This window comes from Wolffia australiana, chromosome 5 (assembly GCF_029677425.1).
Source record: "Wolffia australiana isolate 7733 chromosome 5, ASM2967742v1".
In the NCBI taxonomy this organism is placed as follows: Eukaryota; Viridiplantae; Streptophyta; class Magnoliopsida; order Alismatales; family Araceae; genus Wolffia; species Wolffia australiana.
Genome location: NC_135839.1, coordinates 20,075,762 through 20,095,777, shown reverse-complemented (window position 1 = coordinate 20,095,777; position 20,016 = coordinate 20,075,762). Strand labels below are relative to the sequence as shown.

The window sequence follows — 20,016 nt, the reverse complement described above, 5'->3', positions numbered from 1 at the left end:
GGGGTATGCTTAATGATGCATGGAATAAATTTAAAACAACACAAGCTTAAGATGAATACGGAATTGATGTCTAAAACATAGAACATATTGAGTACCTTGCGGGGAGCTTTTTCCACCCTTGACTTTCTTCCTGGGAGACTTTCTTAAAGTTCTTCGATTGCTCTGCCTCTAGAGGTATCCACGCAACTAGAAGGTTGGTGGATTTCATGTCTTTCTTTACCGCTTCTTCTTGAAGATATTGTAAATCTTCGCACCATCAAGGTGGACTTCTGGAATGAGTGGATAAAGGAGTGGGGACACCCAGATCTGGCTGCCATGTAACCTAAACTGGGTACTTCCTTTCATTCATACTTATCAATATTTTTTCATAAAAACCCTTAAAATAACGTACATCTTCCAACATCATTTTACTGTTATGTGGGTGACCTTCTAGGACCATATATCGTTCTAGTTGATAAATTTAAAGTTCCAGTAACATTTATTGACCAAACTTATTAATTGAAATTATAAACATATAGATTGATTAATCAAGATGTGGGTTTCCAGTCCAATAGATAGGTTAAGTTTTCAGCTCGTGGGGTTCCAAGCTATACCCCATGCACTAGAAAATATAGAGTATTTTTTTGATATCACTTAATGAACAATATCTATCATTGGTTAATACAAATGTATAATCCTTCGTCGACACACGACTCTTATATGTTTTAGGGTATGTTTATCCGTCAAATCCTAATTGGTCATTTAGTTAGTACTCATGCATAATGGGGCTAATTGGAGAACACCTTCTCCAATATCATTCAGTTAGTCAAACTCCTCTTACACCTTTGGTAGATGAACCCATCTTGACCACTCAATGAGCTCTGTGCACTTCTTAGTACATCTGAGCTAACACTTGTTTGACTCCCATAGTTAAATACTCGTAAGCCACAATAAAAATAGTCATCCATCCACGAGATGTCCTTTGTGTCTCAAGTCAATAGATCACTTATACCACAATGAAATGAATTATCATTACTAACGTTTACGTACAATATCATTTACGGATTCATACGGATCAATGTAGTGATCTCTTTCTCCAAAGATCACCCATCATTTGTCTCCACACTAATGGCCACATGATCACCCATACTTATTGTCAAAGTTGAATCAGATAATGCTATTCTATCTAGATATCACAATGCCCATCTTTATAATTCATTGAATAGGAACATTTAGATCACATGTTTAAAGACTAGTGATCACTACATTATGGTCTCATCATAATTCATCACGACATTGCACACTTTCATGGAATTCATTATAAATATCACAGGGAATAAAAATTAAGAAACACTTCATTCAATGAACTTAAAATCATTCATGGTATTGTGATAGGCTTGACAGTCACATAATATCCAATAGAAAATGTATTCTTGTCAACAGATTATGTGGTTTGATTAAATAAATGATAATAAAATTATTAAAATATTGATAAATACCTAAACATAATAATTTTCGAGGCACTATCACAATAGTAACAAAAAATGGCTTTTTACTACTATCAACTTAACAAAAAGGGGGGGCAAGTTACTCTCTTTTCCACTCACTTGCTCTCTCAAACTCTTTCACTCCACGTCTCTCTTTCTTTCTCTCCTTGATCTCTCACATTGTTTATCTCTCTTTATTTTCTCTCTCTCTCTCTCTCTCTATCTATCTATTTCCTCAGTCCTCACTTTATTTTTTCTTCTCTCTCTCCACTCTTTACCCTCTCACTCTCTACTGCCTCATAAGCTCTCTCCTTCTCTGCATGGTCTCACTCTCCCCATGTCTTCTTTTCTTTCAGTGTCATTATCTCTCTCCTCTGCATCTCTATCTTTCCAAATGTTATCCCTCTCAGTCTTAGTCTCTCTCTTAATGTCAGCTTATATATATCTGTCTCTGTATTTGTCTTCGTCTCTCTCACCATGCTATCTCTCACTTTCTCTCATGCATTTGATGTTGTGCACACGCACAAGGTTTTGCTTGTACACTGAAATTTAAGGGCTTTATTCAATTAGAGAAAGACAGCATATTGATTTTCAATTGTCTGTAATAAGACTTGAAACCCTAGTCATAACACATATTAATTTTTTAATAGCATTTCTTTAAGTAATCCATGCAGTATATTCCTATTGTTCATCATTTGAGCTTGTTTTCATTTAACTCATTAAAATTTGATTCAAACTTTGATTTGAGGTTATTGCGTGGTGTCATGCGAAACTCTCACCTTCTCTTTGTTTCACAGTAAAAAATATCATGTTATGCAAAAAGTATAAGACTAGTGGATTTATGTGAATGATATATAATGACTTTTTAGTCATCTATTTCTTGAATCTACACTAAACAAGATAAACTTCAGGATTAAAAACCAAGCACCATTAAAATTCAATTTAGAGTTTTAAATACAAATATTTCTCCATCATTAACCTGACACATCTTAATAATTTAAAACTTCACCAAAGTAGAAGTGATAGAACAATTTAACTACCTATCTATGATACAACAAAATTTGAATTTTAATATTGAACCTGATTTATCCATATCACCGCCTTAAATACTCTCATTTGATTTTATCCAAGACATGAAAAATATTGTGTGGTAATGGAAAACTGTGGATGGTATGCTTTTCTTATATTTCAAAGAAGCTTGAATTGCGCTTATGAACTGTGATTGGAATTTCAAATATTCAACATATAGCATATCAAAGTGAGTCAAAATGTCGAATTGAAGATCATTATTCAAACCCAACCATCCAAACAACTTTTAAAGTCAATAGTAGGTGAACAGTAATAATTATATTTAAGTTCATATGGATTTTATGGCTATTCTACCTTTCATGTCGCAACTTAAGTATATTCTTCAAGAAGCTTATTTTTTGTTTTATGCATTCATGACCATGGTAAAAAAAGATGACATCAGCATGACTTCTTAATTATATTATATAACACATAAATATCATTTTAGCAACCTCAGAAATTGGATACCTAACCCAGCAAGTCATTAATTGACTCCAAAACATTATCCAAAACTGTGAAACTTGACATGATTCCTTCAAAATCCCAATAAATAAGAATTCCTCGCAGTATTTTTTCTCTGTAACCATTTCATTAGTTTTCTCATGTGGATGAATTCATTTTTATGTGCATTGACCTTGTCATTTGAGTATTTTTAATCAAATCCAGTCAATCCACTCTCTAAAAAAGAGTTTGTACATAATTATTCCAGTCCTAAAAATCTTAGCTTAAAATTGAATGGCTTAGATGTGACCTTGATGCCCGAAGCCATCTATCTTCATTTTCAGGAATACTAGGTGCTGACTCATTGTAATGTATTCCAAAATTATTTATATCTGCATTTTAACTATATACTAAAATGGTTTTGATGTCTTTACATGATTGAACATGAGTTGACCTAGGGGTTAACCAGAGTAATTAGCACATCACCCAGTTAAACGAAAACAAAGTATAAAAGAAACATAACCATCATTATTTCTTGATATGTAATGCTCAATCCTCTCACATTTCACAAATAAATACCTTAGTTGGAGAGTGCCCATCATTTCCCTTGAAATATGTTGAAGACAAAGATCGGGAATCTAATTTTCAAGTTTACAACAACGATGTTGAGAGGAGTTGCAAAAGGATGATGGGGGCAAAAAAGGCATGCATGTTAGAATTGTGTTTTTCATTGATTTGTAAATATTCTATAGATACTCTAGGATGATTGAGATTTTAATTTCAATAATTCAAAGTAAAAAATAAATCTGGCTGTATTATGCTTTTCAGATATTGATTATCTTGATATAATTAGAATAAATGACGACACAACATTGAATGTAAATTATTAAGCATCTCAGACTTAGTTGTAAGTTTATAAATTTCTTGATAGAAAAATATAATATTCTAATATGAGTTAACACTGGATGGCTGGACAAAATTGAAAAATATAATATTTTAATACGATTATAAAGAGAGCAGTAGCTAAACACAAACTTTTGAATCCCCACACGATGTTCATCAGACTTCATGGGAAGTTCACAAAATCATAATTTAAAAAGAGAAAATGTATAACTGAATGGATTGACATTTGACCTGAGGGGTGTCTCAGGATACTGTGCACATAAAGAGAGGAATAGGTCAACACAAAATTTGAATGTACTAAAATTACTTCAGACTTCATGGGAAGTTCATATATTTCATTTTTGACAAAGATAATCACATTATATGAACAGATGGGTTCATTTTAGTGGACTTCAAAAAAAAATTTAATGCACATCAATGTTGATGGGAAGTTGAGATAGTTGCTATTCAACTAAATTAATGCTTCTAAATGAACATGCAATGGTTGACAAAACCAACAAGGAATACAGTCTACTCACATACATTAAAAGGTCAAGTCACACGTTGAATGCAGTAGTATTTTAAGTACTTGAGACTTCAAAAGGGTAAGAACTTCAATTGAGTACAAAACCAACAGTTTTCCCCTTGTTCTCCCTTCCGCCATAGCAGATGATGAAGAAGGAAGGCTTGGGGGGGGTTTCTAGCTGCAAGGGGCGAGAGCGCTCTGCGTACTTCGCTCGCAGGGAGGCAGCTAAGGTCTTGAAATGCGTTCTCGAGGGCGACGCTCGCCGCAGAGCCGCCGGATCGATCAAATCCCTCGTTTACGGGCCGTCAGTGCGGAACAAGAAGGCCACTCTCGCTCTCGTTTGCCAGACCCTTAAATGTAATCCCTTCTCGGCCATCGCCTGATCAAGTATCGAGTCTGCTCAATTTATTTCTGTTTTGTAGGTCTTCCGCTGCTCAAGGAGGTTCTTGCGGGAGCCGACCTGCTTAAAGGAAAGTGGAAGGTGGAATTTTTTATTATTTTGTCTTCCCCTCGTTACTGTCGCACTCTTCTTGGCACCCGGTTAGACTTTACTTTCTTCTTTTTATTTCTCTAGAGGCAAGAAGAGATGATGTTCGTCACGGCGTACGACCTACTCTTTGGGAAGGTCCTCTCATTTTTTGTCAGAATATGATACAATCTTATTTAGAGCTTCCCCAGATCATGTCAGAATAAATTGGTCGATTGCTGGCATTCCTATTGTTTTCTGTTGATTCTTGAATGATTTTGGTTAGTGTTTTTGGCAGGCGTTTGGTATGGTGGGTGATGTGGAGAAGTTTCTCTTGCTTCAGAAGAATTCTCTGAGTCATGTTCTACAGAGACTATGTGCGAAAGGGAATGTTAAATCTCCTGGAGACTTGCTTCAAAAAAATCCTGGTTCGACTCAGTGTTTTTTGAACGATTTTCTTCCATTGTTCCTTTATGGAATTTTTTTTCTCTGGTTTGATATTCTACAGAAAAAATATTTATATGCTCTTCGTGGTCACTGTTGATCAACTCTGTTATAGTTTGATTTAATTCTGCAGGATTGCTATTTGTTTGAAGTCTCATTGATTCTTATTCATGGAGTTTTTTCATTGTATTTTAGGATTGACCAAACCTCGATACGTACGTGTAAATACCCTAAAGCTTGATGTCCACACCGCCATTATGGAACTAGAAAAAGATTTCGTGGTATGTATCTTTCTCTGGACTCATTGGTTTGTCAGACTTCCTTTTATTTTGTGCAGTGACTTAGCTTTTCCTGGATTTTCTGTGCATGGATCCGAGATACAGAGAATATAGTGAAGAGGAGCAAAGACTTTAAGAGAACATTGCTAAACATAAAATTTTAGGGAAACCACCCAGAAGGCAAATGCCAGAAATAACCTTGACAGGGTTCTCTCACAAACTGAAATTGGCTTCATGTAAACTCTTGACACATTTTCATTTTTGAACTCTTGGACCTTTAGAGATGGGGGAGTTTAGCTGCTTGCCCTTATTTGCTGATACGAACCTTGATTAAGGTTTATATTGCAGTGGGTTGATGGAGGAGAAGGGTAGATGTTCCTGCGGCTGGAGAGTAGAACAGGAATTATTGGCAGAGAGATTGAATGGAGAAGAGGCTGGGATCGACAGGGAACAAGCTACCTGAAGATGCGATGATGGCTGACGATCGCTAGGATGGGGATCATCAAGGACTGAAAGAGAACTGATTGAGGTGCTAGTGATTGGAAGACGATCCTACCTTGATTAGGGGACGGGACTGTGACAGACAGGATTGTGATAATGAGCCAAGTGACAGATCTTACTGTTCTTATTGACTGCCTCATCAAGGGACGGTGACAAACATTTATGAGGAAAGGAAACAACCTAAGCTGAAGTATCAAATGTGACTAAAATGCCCATAATAGGCTGAAAATGCTAAAAATACCTTTTGGGGTATAGGATCAAATCATTGGCATTCTCTATATTCAGCTGAAACTATAATCGATCTGTCTATTCTCTATTTATAATCTGTTTATTGTGTTGCCTATATGTATAGGTGAATAAAGATGAGATAGTCCCGGATTTGTTGGTCCTACCTCCTGGCACTGACTTGCACGACCACTCACTAGTGAAAGACGGAAGTGTCTTTCTTCAAGTAAGATAAATCATAGCATTTAAATCTCACTTAACTTTGGAATCCTCTTCGGATCTGCTATATTTTTTTTCAACCAGGGAAAATCAAGTTCAATGGCTGCCGCTGCCCTAATGCCAGAACCAGGGTGGAAGGTGAGGGAAATAACAGTATTAAAATCCATCTAACATTGAAAAATTAAATCCTAGTAAGAATAAATAAAGAAAACAAAATGTAGACTGCTATTCGTTTCATATGACATTAACGTGGGCATCATCTCACTCTAATTTCTCACTGATTTGCAAAGGTTCTTGATGCCTGTTCCGCCCCAGGAAACAAAACTATCCACCTGGCTGCGCTCATGAAAGGGAGTGGACAAGTCATAGCCTGTGAACTTCATTGCGGGAGGATCAGAAGCTTGGAATCAACTGTCAGCCGTTCAGGAGCTACAAGTATCCTTTTCTCTAATTTTAGATGAGATCCAGAGTTTATTTATACTGTCTGCACTTGATCGGAATGATCGACCTTAGCTTGGCAAAGACATTCACATAGTGCACAGTGACTTTCTAAAAATCAACCCTTTGGACCCGTTATATTCTGAGGTGCGGTGCCAAAGAGTAAAGTTTTACATATGTGATTAGAAGCAAAATTAATCCTTTGAATCCTGTTCATTTCTCTCAGGTGCGGGCAATTCTCCTGGACCCATCATGTTCAGGTTCCGGGACATCAACAGATAGGCTAGATTATCTGCTTCCGTCTTATAGCAAAGGTATGCAAATTAAATTAATAAATTCAACAAATTAATGCAATAATTACCTCTATGCCATAGATCATGAGATAACCGCAGCCAGCAGCGAAAGAGTGATGAAGCTCGCAGCTTTCCAGAAGAAGGCCCTTGCCCACGCTCTATCCTGTGAGAAGAGAAAACCTGATGAAAAAATCTGAACTTTCTGAACTTGTTCTGAATTCGTTCTTCCCCAAATGCGTAGTTCCTTCGGTGGAGAAAGTAGTGTACAGCACCTGCTCTATCTTCCAAGCAGAGAACGAGGATGTTGTATCCTCTGTTCTTCCTCTGGCATCCTCCCTTGGTTTCAGGCTGGGGACTCCGTTCCCGGACTGGCATCGTCGAGGATTACCAGTCTTTGATGGGTGTAAGTACCTCCACCTTCATCCATGGCTTTTGCAATTTGATGATATCTTCATTTTCTTGCGGTGTTCAGCTGAGCACCTTGTCAGAACAAATGAATCCGACGCCATGGATGGATTCTTCATCGCTCTCTTTGTGAAGGAGAAAGATGAAAGCCATGGTGGCACCAAGAGGTTGGTTCGTCAGCGGCAGTCCTTTGGAGTCAAAAGAACACGGTCTTTGTCCATGCACTTGCTGGGAAACTTGTCTTTTGCTTCATTGCAACGCAGGAATTGATCTAATGTATTTTGAACTTTTTGAATCTCACCAAATTCCTTGCAGTTATGAGAGCCAAGCGCTTCTGAGTATCATATTAAGGTGATAATAAAATAATAAAGGGACTTTGGGCTGCGATAAAGGAAAAATGGGCTGTAGATAATGCCACTAATGGGAAAAATGTTCCAAGTAAATTGGGAAAATTAAGAAGAAAATAATAACTACTAGAAGATTTTCAAAGGAAGATAAGACTAATGTAATACAAGAACAGAAAGCAATGGAATGCCTGTAAGAATGTGAGGATAAAAAAGAGAAGGTGGTGTAAAAGTTGAAACAAGATAATTAAAGGAGAGGAAGAATATACCCTGTGAATGAGAAGATAAATATTAGTATTTTGGGAGGAAGATAAAGCGATGTTAGAGCCAATTAGTAAAAATAATGAAGCAAAGAATTAGATAAGTATGGGACATGGAGAAAGGATAATGAAACAATGTTTACAATTATGAAATTTATGACATGTAGATCAAATAATATGGATACAATAATAGAGTTGGCTACACGAAATCATTTATATATGTGATTATCACTTTATCATTGTCTACATGTACCCATGAACGACATTTCATTTTTATCTCTCCTTTTCACTCCCATCTATCACTATCTTCTCACCTCAATGTATCTCCTACCTGCCTAGTTATGTTCCCCCCTTTTGAGTTATGGGGCCTTAATTTTGATTAAAGCTTTATATTCGCAGTGGAAGACTTAAAGCGGAATACTGAAAGACTGTAATGAATCATTGAAATGAATCACCTTGGTACGGATTGAACTCATGATTTCTTAGATACTCGAGTAAGATCTATCAAGCTGATCAAGTGTGTAGCATCTAGATGTATTCACGTGATCCTTGATAAGTTGAATATTCTCCTTCACCTTGTCAAGCTACGTTCATCCTCCATCACAATTGTTACACTGTCTCAATTGCATCAGGTATGGAGAGGATTTAGGGGGAGAAAGTAGTAGAAGAAGAAGAGCCTTGAACAATTCTGACATGGATGAATTTTATTCAGGGCCTTTCCCTATTTACACTATGTATTTTTATAGAACCATCAAAGTTTAAGTATATATTTTGATGCCCAAAATACCATTTGCAAGTGACCCCCTAGGCCCATATATCATTTCAGTTAATGACTCCAACGGACCAATAAAATTTATTGACATTGAAAATTAATTAACCATATCGTCATTCAGATTCAATAGTGACAGGTCAATTGAACCTAATTGATAGGTCGTGTCTCCAACTTGTGGGTTGCCAAACTTACACCTTGTGCTCTAGAAGATACAAAGGAGTGTTTATTGACTCACTCTTGGAATCTGAATATCATCGGTTACCATATACGTAAGGTCCCTCGCGTTCACTTGATATTTATAGGATGACATAGATTATGGTCAACTATAAAACCCTAATTAGTCATATAAGTCAGTACTGGTGCATTTAGAAATCATCAGATAATTCTTCTCTAATATTTCACTACCTTGGCCAAGGACTTCATCACATTATCTTCCTTGATCTGTCTCTGAATATACCAAGGTAGAATGATCCTATCTAAACCACTGAATCATCTTTGTGAACTTCTTGATGCACCTGAACAAAGATTATTTATAATTCCACTGTCCCTCCACAACATTTCTTCGGTGTCTCGAGTCCGAGGACCACTTAGACAATCGTTAATAGTTTGATATAATACCATTCAGGAATTCATAATGATGAACTGACTAAACTCTTTCCACTAAAGATCACCGATTATCTATCCTTAGTGTATCCACATTAAAGGCATGGGACTGGCCATACTTGTCACATGAGTAAGTCTTGATAGTTCTATTCAGTCAGGATACTTTGATATCCTTCTCAAGTATCTTTTACATATGAATATTTTAAATACATGCTTAAATGCTAGTGATCTTTGTATTATGATGTCATCATAATTCATTACGTCTGATCATGTTTTCATGGGCTTCATCATAAGCATCACACGTGCACTATAATCAATACATTGAATTCATGAACATGAGAAAGATATGGAATGCGTGATTGGCTTGTCAGCCAAATATATTTACATTAATCCCATGTGACATTCTACCATGTCCTTACATTCATTTTATATTTCATACCCTCTATTAAGGACTCATCAATTGCTCATGTTGCTTTTTATTCATCAGTGAATACAAATACTTATCTAAATCTATATCCCTAGTGGAATCTTCACTTGTTTCCGGAATTTTTCATCTCTGGAATTTTTTATCTGGTAAAATATTACAAAAGCCTTGGATGAAGAGAAATGGTTGTCACTTAGAATAGGAGAAAAAGGAGCGTTTGTGGTCTACAAGAAAAAAATGAGGAAAAGTCAGTTTAAACTACCTTGACCTGAAAAATCTTTAGTTTATTGAGCTCTCATGGTGGAGGCTTTGCCACGGTGATGATGGCCTTTGTGTTGTCATTGTTTGTAAGGAAGAACTTTCGTATGAAGTTACCCATCGTCTTCTCCATGTATATTTACTTTATGTCTTCTTTATCGTCCCTGTGCTCATGCTCACTACTGATGATGACGACGATGTTGTCCTGCCACCTAGAGATTGATCATGCTTGATTTGAGCCCCCTGAAGTTGATTACAAATGCTTAAAAGTGAGGACACTCCTTGAACATTCCTTGATGGTTATATAATGGCTCCAACAAGCATATGGCTCCGACTATAGCTCAAGGACCTTGAAGGTGATAACTCACAAATTAACATGTTTAATTGATGAATTTTACATTATATTTATGTGTTTTAATGACCATATTTGCATGTTATCATATACAAATGGAGATAAATGATATACATTTTGATTTTATTGTTATTTCAAAATTTATAGTATTTTTACATGGTATTTAACCTCATTTCATAAATTTATAGTATTTTTACATATTTTAAAGTTTTTTACAGGGCTTAAAATACTTGGCTAAACGTTGGTAAGTGTTCTCTTAATTTTTATGGAATTTTTCCATATTTTTAAATAATTTTTTGACCATTCTATAGCCAAGAAATGATTTTTACAAATTTAAAGAATATATTTTATTTATCTAGTATTTAAAATATGTTTTTTTATTATTTATGCCGTCCACGTCATTCGCTTGAATTTGGAAGCGCCATAATGAAAAAATCATTGGCTCAAATGATTTATATCGTGTCGATTCGCCGCGTGCATTGATTGCATGCAACAACCGACAGACACTTTTATAGTTATTAAAGAAAGGTCATTATATTTAATATCTGCGGCGTTGATTCGCCACGTGCATTAAATGCACCCGGAAATCAATGCTGCGTATATTAAATAAAATGACGGTAAGCTCACCTCTCTATTATTTTTTATTTAAAGGGGCGCTGACGAGGGCGACGTGGCTTATTTTTAACCATTCAAAGAGAGCATCAATTCTCCAATGATTGCGCGCTGCGGACGTGGACAACGATGTGTCAAAATATGATCCGTGAATGGGGAAAATGAGAAAATAAGTGCCAACCAATCAGAAAATGCCATTTTATGAGATTTTTTCAAGAGAGATAAAAGATCCAATGGCTGAGATCAAACTCTAGTAAAATGGCGATATCTTGAGATCTAGATGTCCGATTGAGCTGAAGTTTTGAGGGCATGTTTATCTTTTACCCCTCTACAATCTAGACGGTTGGATCTTTAAATAGAGGTCTGGAAAACAGTGAAACTCACTTTTTAAGCTCTCCCCAATGATTTGGCGAGGAAGGACACAGGAGTTGCTTTGGAAGTCGACAGATCTTGATTCTACATTCAATGTTTTAAGTTTCTGATTTGTATTTTGAACTTCTTCTTGAGAGATTCTAAAACGCCTTGGCATGGGAGAAATGTAGATGCCCTAGAAGTTGTTTTGAATGAAATTAGCATTGCAATTTGACTCTGATTTTTAATCTTTAGTTTTAAATAGGTTTGGAACAATTAGGCTCAGATTTCACTTTTTCCCCAAATTCTTTACTTTCTCTCTCTAGATTAATTCATCTATTTTCTCTCTCTATATTTCAAAGTTGATTGTTTGGAAATTTACCTCAATATATAAAAAACTTAAATATAAAATTTCATCTAAAAATTTGTCCATCTTGAATTACAATTTCAAAACCCCCTTCTTGATTATGAATTCCAAATTTTAATTTATAAAAATTATCTTAAAATTGTATAATAATTGGGAAATTAATAATTCAAATTAATCTGATGTTATTATTAAAATTATCCTATCTTGAGTGTTTTGACCGAAAGTATTTAAAATCAAAATTAAGTTTTTATTTAATTTTGATGAATTAAAAGCATCATTAAGTATAATTAAGGTTTATTAATTGCACAATTAATTCATTATTGAATTAATTTATTAAAAATTGGATAATAATTCTTGCTTGCTGCCTCCCTGTGGTTCGACTCGTTGCTTGCTCTATACTCTGTATTTAGTGATTAAGGGTATTTATAAATTTTATTGTACAAGTCTAAACGCCTAATCAACGATGTATTTACACATCATTTTTAGGCTTATCAATTGGCGCCGTTGCCGGGGGGGGCATGATTAGTATTTTAAATTACTCATCAGGAATATTCTGTTCTAGAGTGATAAACTGTTTTTGATACATTCTTGAATTGAATTTAATTTTGTATTTATTTTAGGAATTTTAAACGCATAGTGGAAATTACAAATTTTCATTTCTCTCTATTTTATATTTGATTTTTCTTTTTCATCTAAGCTGATTGTCTTTACTATTTTTTAGATTGACATTGCATGAAGGGTAGGCGATCTTTAAATCCCTATTTAGTGAATCTTGAGACGATCAGTAGAAGTCCTACCCTTGATAATATTTTTCAAGCTCCGAAGGAGAAAATCAACAAATTAGTGAGAGAGTGGAGGATAACCAAAATTGTAGAGCTGAACAAGGAATGAGAAGAATGAGATTGAGAGAGTATTCTGATCCTGCAGAGAGTGAAACTTACACTAAAATTTCTGCTCCTTTACCTGAAAATATTAACTTTAGAGTTGACCCAAATATGATCAATCAACTACCTACATTTTATGGAGGATTCAATGAGGAGCCCTATGAGTTTTTAGAAGAGTATAATCAGATATGTTCTGCTTAATAGTTATGCAGGTGTTACTCAAGAAATTCTCAAACTTAGGCTATTCCAACTTGCTTTGAAAGATAGGGCCAAAGAGTAGTTCAAAGGAGTAAGTCAAGAATTTCAATCATGGAGTGAGATGCAATCTAGTTTTTAAAGAAATTCTATTCTTTTGGAAAGACCACTTCAATTAGGAAGGCCATAAGAGATTTATATCAAGGAATGGACACCCTTGGAGAAGGATGGGAAAGATTAATGGCACTTAGGAAGTGTCCACATCATGGAATTCCATCTCATGAGTTAGTTCAAATTTTTTATGGGGGATTGAATGATCAAGAACGACACCTAGTGATTGAGGACCATACAGTGGACACCAAGCCCGGACGTCTCCAACCACGACGACCTGCTCGCGCCAATGGTCGCGACCCGGAGTTTAAGTACTCCGCGTAAAGCATCTTATCTTCCCTTTTATTTGTTTGTTTTGTCTTTTTCGTTCTTAGATTTCATGAACTGGGCCGGTGTTGGGCCTTGTCCTTGTCCTGTTTCTTTATTTTTCATTTTTATTTTTAATTGTAAGGAGAGGCCGAACCACGTCTCGCGACGGTTCGTCCTCCCCCACGATCTCACTTGGCCCCTATCCTCATTATATAAGGGGATAGCATGCCCAAGTGACGATTGAGTCATTTGTTGAAGAAACGTTTCCAACTCTTGTCTCCATCATATCGTAGTTAGCATGTAGAGAGGGTTGGTTATCCTCGCCCACGTCGAGACCACTCCATAGTTAGAGCCCGCATCGTCACGTCGAGATCACTTCGTGGCATCGTGTTTCAACGACCCGTCGAGATCACTCCAGGTTTCTTAAAGATTCAAGAAGTTGTTCTTTTCTTGAAGCCAAGAAGCTCTCCGTCGAGATCATTCCGAAGGGTCTCAAGGATTCAAGAATGCGTCATCAAGGGAGAAGCGTCGTCAACCGTCACCGTCGAGATCACTCCGGGTACACGTCGCCGTCGTTCCTCCCCAAGATTTCACCAACCGCTTCCAAGAACGCCCTCCCCTTGGGAATCTTGGGTTTTTAGGCCCCAAGAAATGTCCAAGAAACCTCTTCTTGGAGGCTATCATCCCCGTCACTGCTGTCGTCTGCTGCCACCGTCGCCCTCCACCAAGATCCAGCCAAGATTTGCCCCGAACCCTCCAAGATCCCTCCAAGAAGATCAAGAAACGCCCCTCTATCACAGTCTTCTTGGGTGGTTATTTTCAAGAAACCTTCCACTCGGAGGTCTCGCACCATCCGCCGCCACCGCCATCATCCGCCGTGATCCTGCTGTCGACTCACCTTCGTCCACCGGTCAACTTCGCTGCTTCCCATGCCGTGGACTATCGTCAATCAGGTACCTCTCCGTCTCCCCTCCATTAGTTCCAGTATTAATTACCTATCTCGAGTGCCGTCTTTCGCTATCTCTTCCTCTGCCCTGCTTTACTCTTATAATCATTATAGGATAGCCACCTTCGTCGAGAGATAGGTTTCTTCTTTGTGGTTGAAGATTAATTGTTGATCCTTAGGCGTTGAACATCTTCGGACCGTCAAACGCCCCTCGCTCCTTAGACGTCTTAGTTGGTCCAACGGATCATTGGGAGTTTAATCCGTATCAATATCTCGTTGAGTGATTGGTATTGACTTCCATCCCTGTCCGTGTTGTCCGAATATTGCTCATTTAACGGGAACTCTCTCAACTCGACATTCATTCATTTAACTATGAAACCACTCATCGTCTTTTTTTCCTGTGACGTAATACGAGCCGATCGATCCTGGCCGTCATCGTATTACATCACCTAGTAGATATATCTAGTGGAGGAATGTTCCTTGACACTCATGCAGATGAATCCATGAAACTTATGGAAACGTTAGTGGAAGATTGGACATATCGGCAAAGTTTTTCGTACACTAACCGAAATGCAGGTCCAAAGCGTGGAGGAATCATTGACGTCAAATCAGTTGAGCCAGAAATCAGAATAGATAAATTGGAAAGAGACATGAGCAAGATTGGTAAAAAAATGGAAGATATGAATAATAATTTTAAATCTTTTTTTGCAGGAAACTAAGGGAAAGGAGAAAGCATATGATGGCAACAAATCTTCTAACATCCCTTGTTGTTTTTGTTATAGTTAAGAACATTCTGATGAATCTTGTCCCATGGTTGAACAGGTAAATGCATTCGGGAGACAAGATGCAGGACATGCTCAATGGAATGCAAGACCTAATTTTTCCAATCAGAATTGGAGCAAAGGTTGAAGCAAAAACTTTGCCTCAAAGCAATTTGCACCGCAGAAATATCCACAAAATTTTCAAAATTTCTCTAAGCCTTTTTACTCTCATCCTAACAACAATAATGAAAATACTAACTCAAATTTAATGGATGTTATCAGGGAAATGGAGGAAGAGAGAAAGACCATGCATGAAGAAAGGAAGATGTTGATGCAAACTTTAGAAGAACACAAGAGAGAGATCAAAATGCTCAAGCGAGGACAAGGCGCACAAGCACAACAACCTGCCCTCAGAATGAAAGGTAAATTGGAAAAAATCCTTCTAAGAGAAAGCCATCCAGGTCAACTTCCTACTCAGCCTAATATTAATCCGAAGAATATCATGTTGTGTGTAGATAGGAATTCAGAATCATCATGTTTGTTATCTTCTGAAAATATAAATGAATCTTGCATCAGTGAAGATAATACTGTTGCGTCATGCACTAGTTCTATGAATAATTTTTTGCATATTTGTGAAGAAAATATGAATGTACAAAATGATGATGAGCAAGCGCATGCAATTTCAAAACTTAGAATGGAAAAGTTCTACTAGATCCTCATGGAAAAGGTGTAGAAATGCATGAAGCTAAAGAGAAAGTAAATGGAGAAATGGAAAATGATCAACAAAATGAGGGTTGCCAAGATGAAGAAAGGCATCCAAAAATGGTAGACCCTAATCCAGTTGATTATAGACCACCCATTTCATTTCCTAGTGTATTAAATTTGACAAAGAAAAAATCAGAAAATCCTCATTTGCTTGAAAGATTTAAAAATGCAACCATAACTAGTGCATCATCATAACTGAGGAAATACAAAATATTCCTTCATATGCAAAATATGTGAAGGAATTGTGTACCCCTTCTAGGAAATAGAAAAGAGTACAATTTTCTAAAAATATCAGTTCAATTCTATTGAATGATATTCCTAGAAAAAGAAGAGATCGAGGGGCTCCGCTAATTAAATGTGAAATAAGAGGAATGGTTTTTAGCAAATCACTTCTTGATTCAGGTGCTAGTTTTAACATAATGCCTAAAGCTTTATATGAGAAATTTATATTTGGTGAACTTGAACCCATTTTTCTTGAATTACAATTAGCCAAGGGATCAATTAGGCAACCTTATAGAAAATTAGAAGATGTTATTTTAAAAGTAGAGAACTGTAAATTTCTTGTTGATTTCATAGTTGCAGTTGTGAAAATAACAAGAAATATTAGCCATGTACCTACTATTTTAGGTTGACCATTTCTAGCTACGGCGAAAGCCACAACGGACTGGGATAAGGGTATAATGGAACTCAAAGTAGGAGATGAAAAAATTGAACTATCCATCTCAAAATTAATAAAATATCCAAAAGACACTAGCGAGGATGTTTGTTTTCTAGGGTTGGTAGAAGATGACAATTTTGATTTTTATCCGTGCTCTTATGATTTGTTTTCTTGTGAATCTAATAAGTACTTGAATGAAAAATCATCTATGCCAGCAAATATTTCATTGCATTCTGAAATTGAGCTTAAACCTTTACCTTCATCATTGAAGTATGCTTATTTAGGACCATGTAATTCTTTTCCCGTAATTATATCATCATTGTTATCCTCTGAACAAGAGTTAGAGTTATTAGATGTTTTATCTACTTGCAAATTTGCTATAGGATGGACGATAGATGATATTAAGGGCATTAGTCCAAACATTTGTGAGCATAGAATTTTCTTATAAGAAAATTCTAAAGCAACAAGACAACCTCAACGACGACTCAACCTGCACATGTTAGAGGTTGTTAAGAAAGAAATCATAAAATGGCTAAAAGCTGATTTCATATATGCCATTTCAGATAGCCTATGGGTAAGTCCTATACATGTAGTATCTAAGAAAACAGGAATAACAATGACGAAGGATGAAAATGGAAATGAAGTTCAAACTAGAGTGACTTCTAGTTTGAGAGTATGATAGATTACAGGAAGCTTAACTTGGTAACAAAGAAAGATCATTATCCATTACCATTCATTGATCAGATTTTTGAAAGACTTTCAGGCCAAAATTTTTATCATTTTCTAGATGGATATTCAGGGTATAAAAAAATTTAAATAAACAAATGTGATCAGGAAAAAAAAACATTTACATGTCTAGTTGGTAATTTTGTATTTAAAAGGATGCCTTTTGGGTTATGCAATGTGCAATGCACCAGCTACTTTTCAATGATGTATGACTGCTATGTTTTCTGATTTAGTAGGAGATTGTCTAGAAATTTTTATGGATAATTTTTCAGTCTTTGGTTCATCATTTGATTGTTGTTTATCTAATTTAACCAAGGTTTTGCATATACCTGTACCGAAAAATCTAGTGTTAAGGTGGGAGAAGTCCCACTTCATGGTGGAGGAGGGAATTGTCCTAGGGTACCATATCAGCAAGGATGGACTAAGGGTGGACAGGGCCAAGGTCGAGGCCTGCCCACAACCCTAAAATAACTTAGGAAATTTTTAGGGCGTGCTGGCTTCCACAAAAGATTTATTAAAGATTTTGCTAAAATCTCTAAACCTTTAACTAATTTACTTTCTAAAGACACATTGTTTGCTTTTAAGGAAAATGCTAAAGCATCCTTCTTGCATATTAAAGACGCTTTAATTCAAGCACCAGTATATTGATGGAGGAGGTCTTCAGCGATCGCTCACACGTGCGATTGACCACGACCTCATCCAACCATATTTTACAAAAAGGGGCTGCCCAATCCTCTTGCACTCTCTATTTTCAGATGATGCCATCCTTTTCCTCAATGGATCTAAAAGATCCATTAAGGAATTTATGGGTATCCTCACATCAGACGAGCAAGTTTCGGGCCAGCTCGTCAATGCCTCGAAGAGTAGCTTTATAATTGGTCCTTCCACCACTATAAAGTGCTCTCAGATACTCCAGCACTATACCCGCTACTCACAAGGACGCTTCCTTTCGACTATCTTGGGCCCTATATTTTTAGGACCCGCTAGGCTTCATTACTTTGATGTGCTGCTGGTTAAACTAACAAAGAAACTAGAGGGATGGAAACTCATTATCTCTCACAGTCCTCTGCTCAATGGAACGACTATGCGCATGTTTCCTATGGTCTGGTCACCTTGAGGGAGTGTCGCCATCATTGGGTCTCTTGGGCGAAAGCTTGTAGGCCGATGACCGAGGGGGGTCTAGGGATCAGACGCCTCCCGGATGTCCAAGACAGGCTTCAAAAGAAACTCGCATGGTGTATGCGCACCACACACTCCCTATTGGAAAGTTTTGTTTCTGCTAAGTATGGCGAGTGGGCCCGTCGAGAGATGGATATCCGGGGCCCTCAGTGATGGCAAACTTGGCAGAAACACTGGCTTGAGATAGCCCAGGTCACACGTTGGCAGGTTCGCCAAGGTGCAATTAGCGCCTGGTTTGACACTTGGCATGGTGAAGAACCCTTAGCTTGCCATCCACACTTTGTACCTCGTCGTCTGTCTCGCTATGACAAACACTCAAACGGGGTCAGTGGGATGGTAAGGAGTGGATGCCAAGGGTGTGTGATGTGATGCCAACAATCTAGGGCTGTCTTGCTATGGAATAATAGATATTCCATAGTTTCAGCCTGTGGTGATGCGGGGCAGCAGTGACAACGCAAACTGAGGGAGTGACCTATACGGATCAGCTGATCATCAGTTGGAAGGCCACGATGTAAGAGTCTCCAGAGGAAAAAGGAGACACGTGTGAGGATCGCCGGATGCCAAATGTGGTGACCCTAGTGCTGGTGGGGGGATTTTTTGCAGAAATGCTCCCAAGAAGATCTACAGGAGAAGGTTCCATCGAGTGTGAGCGTCCAAATTGCATGGTCGGGAGTGGTCCCTATAGGGGTACTCTATACATGGGAGACTGTGTCTGAAGGGAGGCCATGCTACTCCAACAGATGTCCCGTGTTGTCCATGAGCAGGTGGGCCAGTGTTACCAACACGCTCGAAATGGAGCCCCATTCTACACATCACCATAGCTTGCTTACTATGGCAGATATGGAAAGAGTGAAATTCTTCTCGTTATGCAAGGACTCCTATGTGTGCCGCAGATATCACTCGTCGAGTCAAGTTCTGGATACGGCACACCCACCATCTCATCTCGCCTTGCGACTGCATCTCAGCCCTCACGTGTGGCTTCCTTCGCTCTTGGGGCATTTTGGTGACCCTTGCCCCTGTCCACATTCAGCTCTAGGTCATCCATTGGCTACCACCGCCACTTGGCATCCTCAAACTGAATGTAGATGGTGTGGCTAAAGGGAACCCGGGGCCAGAGGGGGAGGTACATGCTCCTAGTGGTGCCTACATTGCGTATGGCAGGACGTCATGCGGTGCCGCCCTCGAACAACTAGTATACGTCACTAGTTACGAGGAGGCAATCAAACAACAGATGCCCTGGCCAACCATGTGGTACACACACGACACCCCTCCTCTCTTTTTCTTTCTTGGCAGGCCCCCCTCCTTCAACTCGGGGATGCTATCGCGTGGGATGCCTCGGCTTGCTGACTCTCCATATGTGTCACATACTACTGAAGGAGGGCCCGCGGAAGTGGTGGATTGCGTGGAGCACTCGAGGTGGGCATGCCCAACCTCTCGCCTGATCGGATGACTTTTACAATGGCGGGGTGGACTGCGCACACTCCACC

General features: G+C 37.9%; 1 protein-coding gene across 1 annotated transcript; it reads left to right on the top strand.

Moving 5' to 3' along the window:
- The first annotated feature begins 4,465 nt into the window (after nucleotides 1-4,465).
- On the top strand, nucleotides 4,466-7,975 carry LOC144703764 (S-adenosyl-L-methionine-dependent methyltransferases superfamily protein). Its single transcript, XM_078576022.1, has 13 exons — nucleotides 4,466-4,740; nucleotides 4,806-4,864; nucleotides 4,958-5,008; nucleotides 5,148-5,277; nucleotides 5,489-5,574; nucleotides 6,425-6,523; nucleotides 6,601-6,654; nucleotides 6,807-6,951; nucleotides 7,040-7,101; nucleotides 7,181-7,268; nucleotides 7,329-7,412; nucleotides 7,489-7,650; nucleotides 7,720-7,975. The coding sequence occupies exons 1-13, from the start codon at nucleotides 4,527-4,529 to the stop codon at nucleotides 7,920-7,922; spliced, it is 1,437 nt and encodes a 478-aa protein (XP_078432148.1). The 5' UTR covers nucleotides 4,466-4,526; the 3' UTR covers nucleotides 7,923-7,975.
- Nucleotides 7,976-20,016: the final 12,041 nt, after the last annotated feature.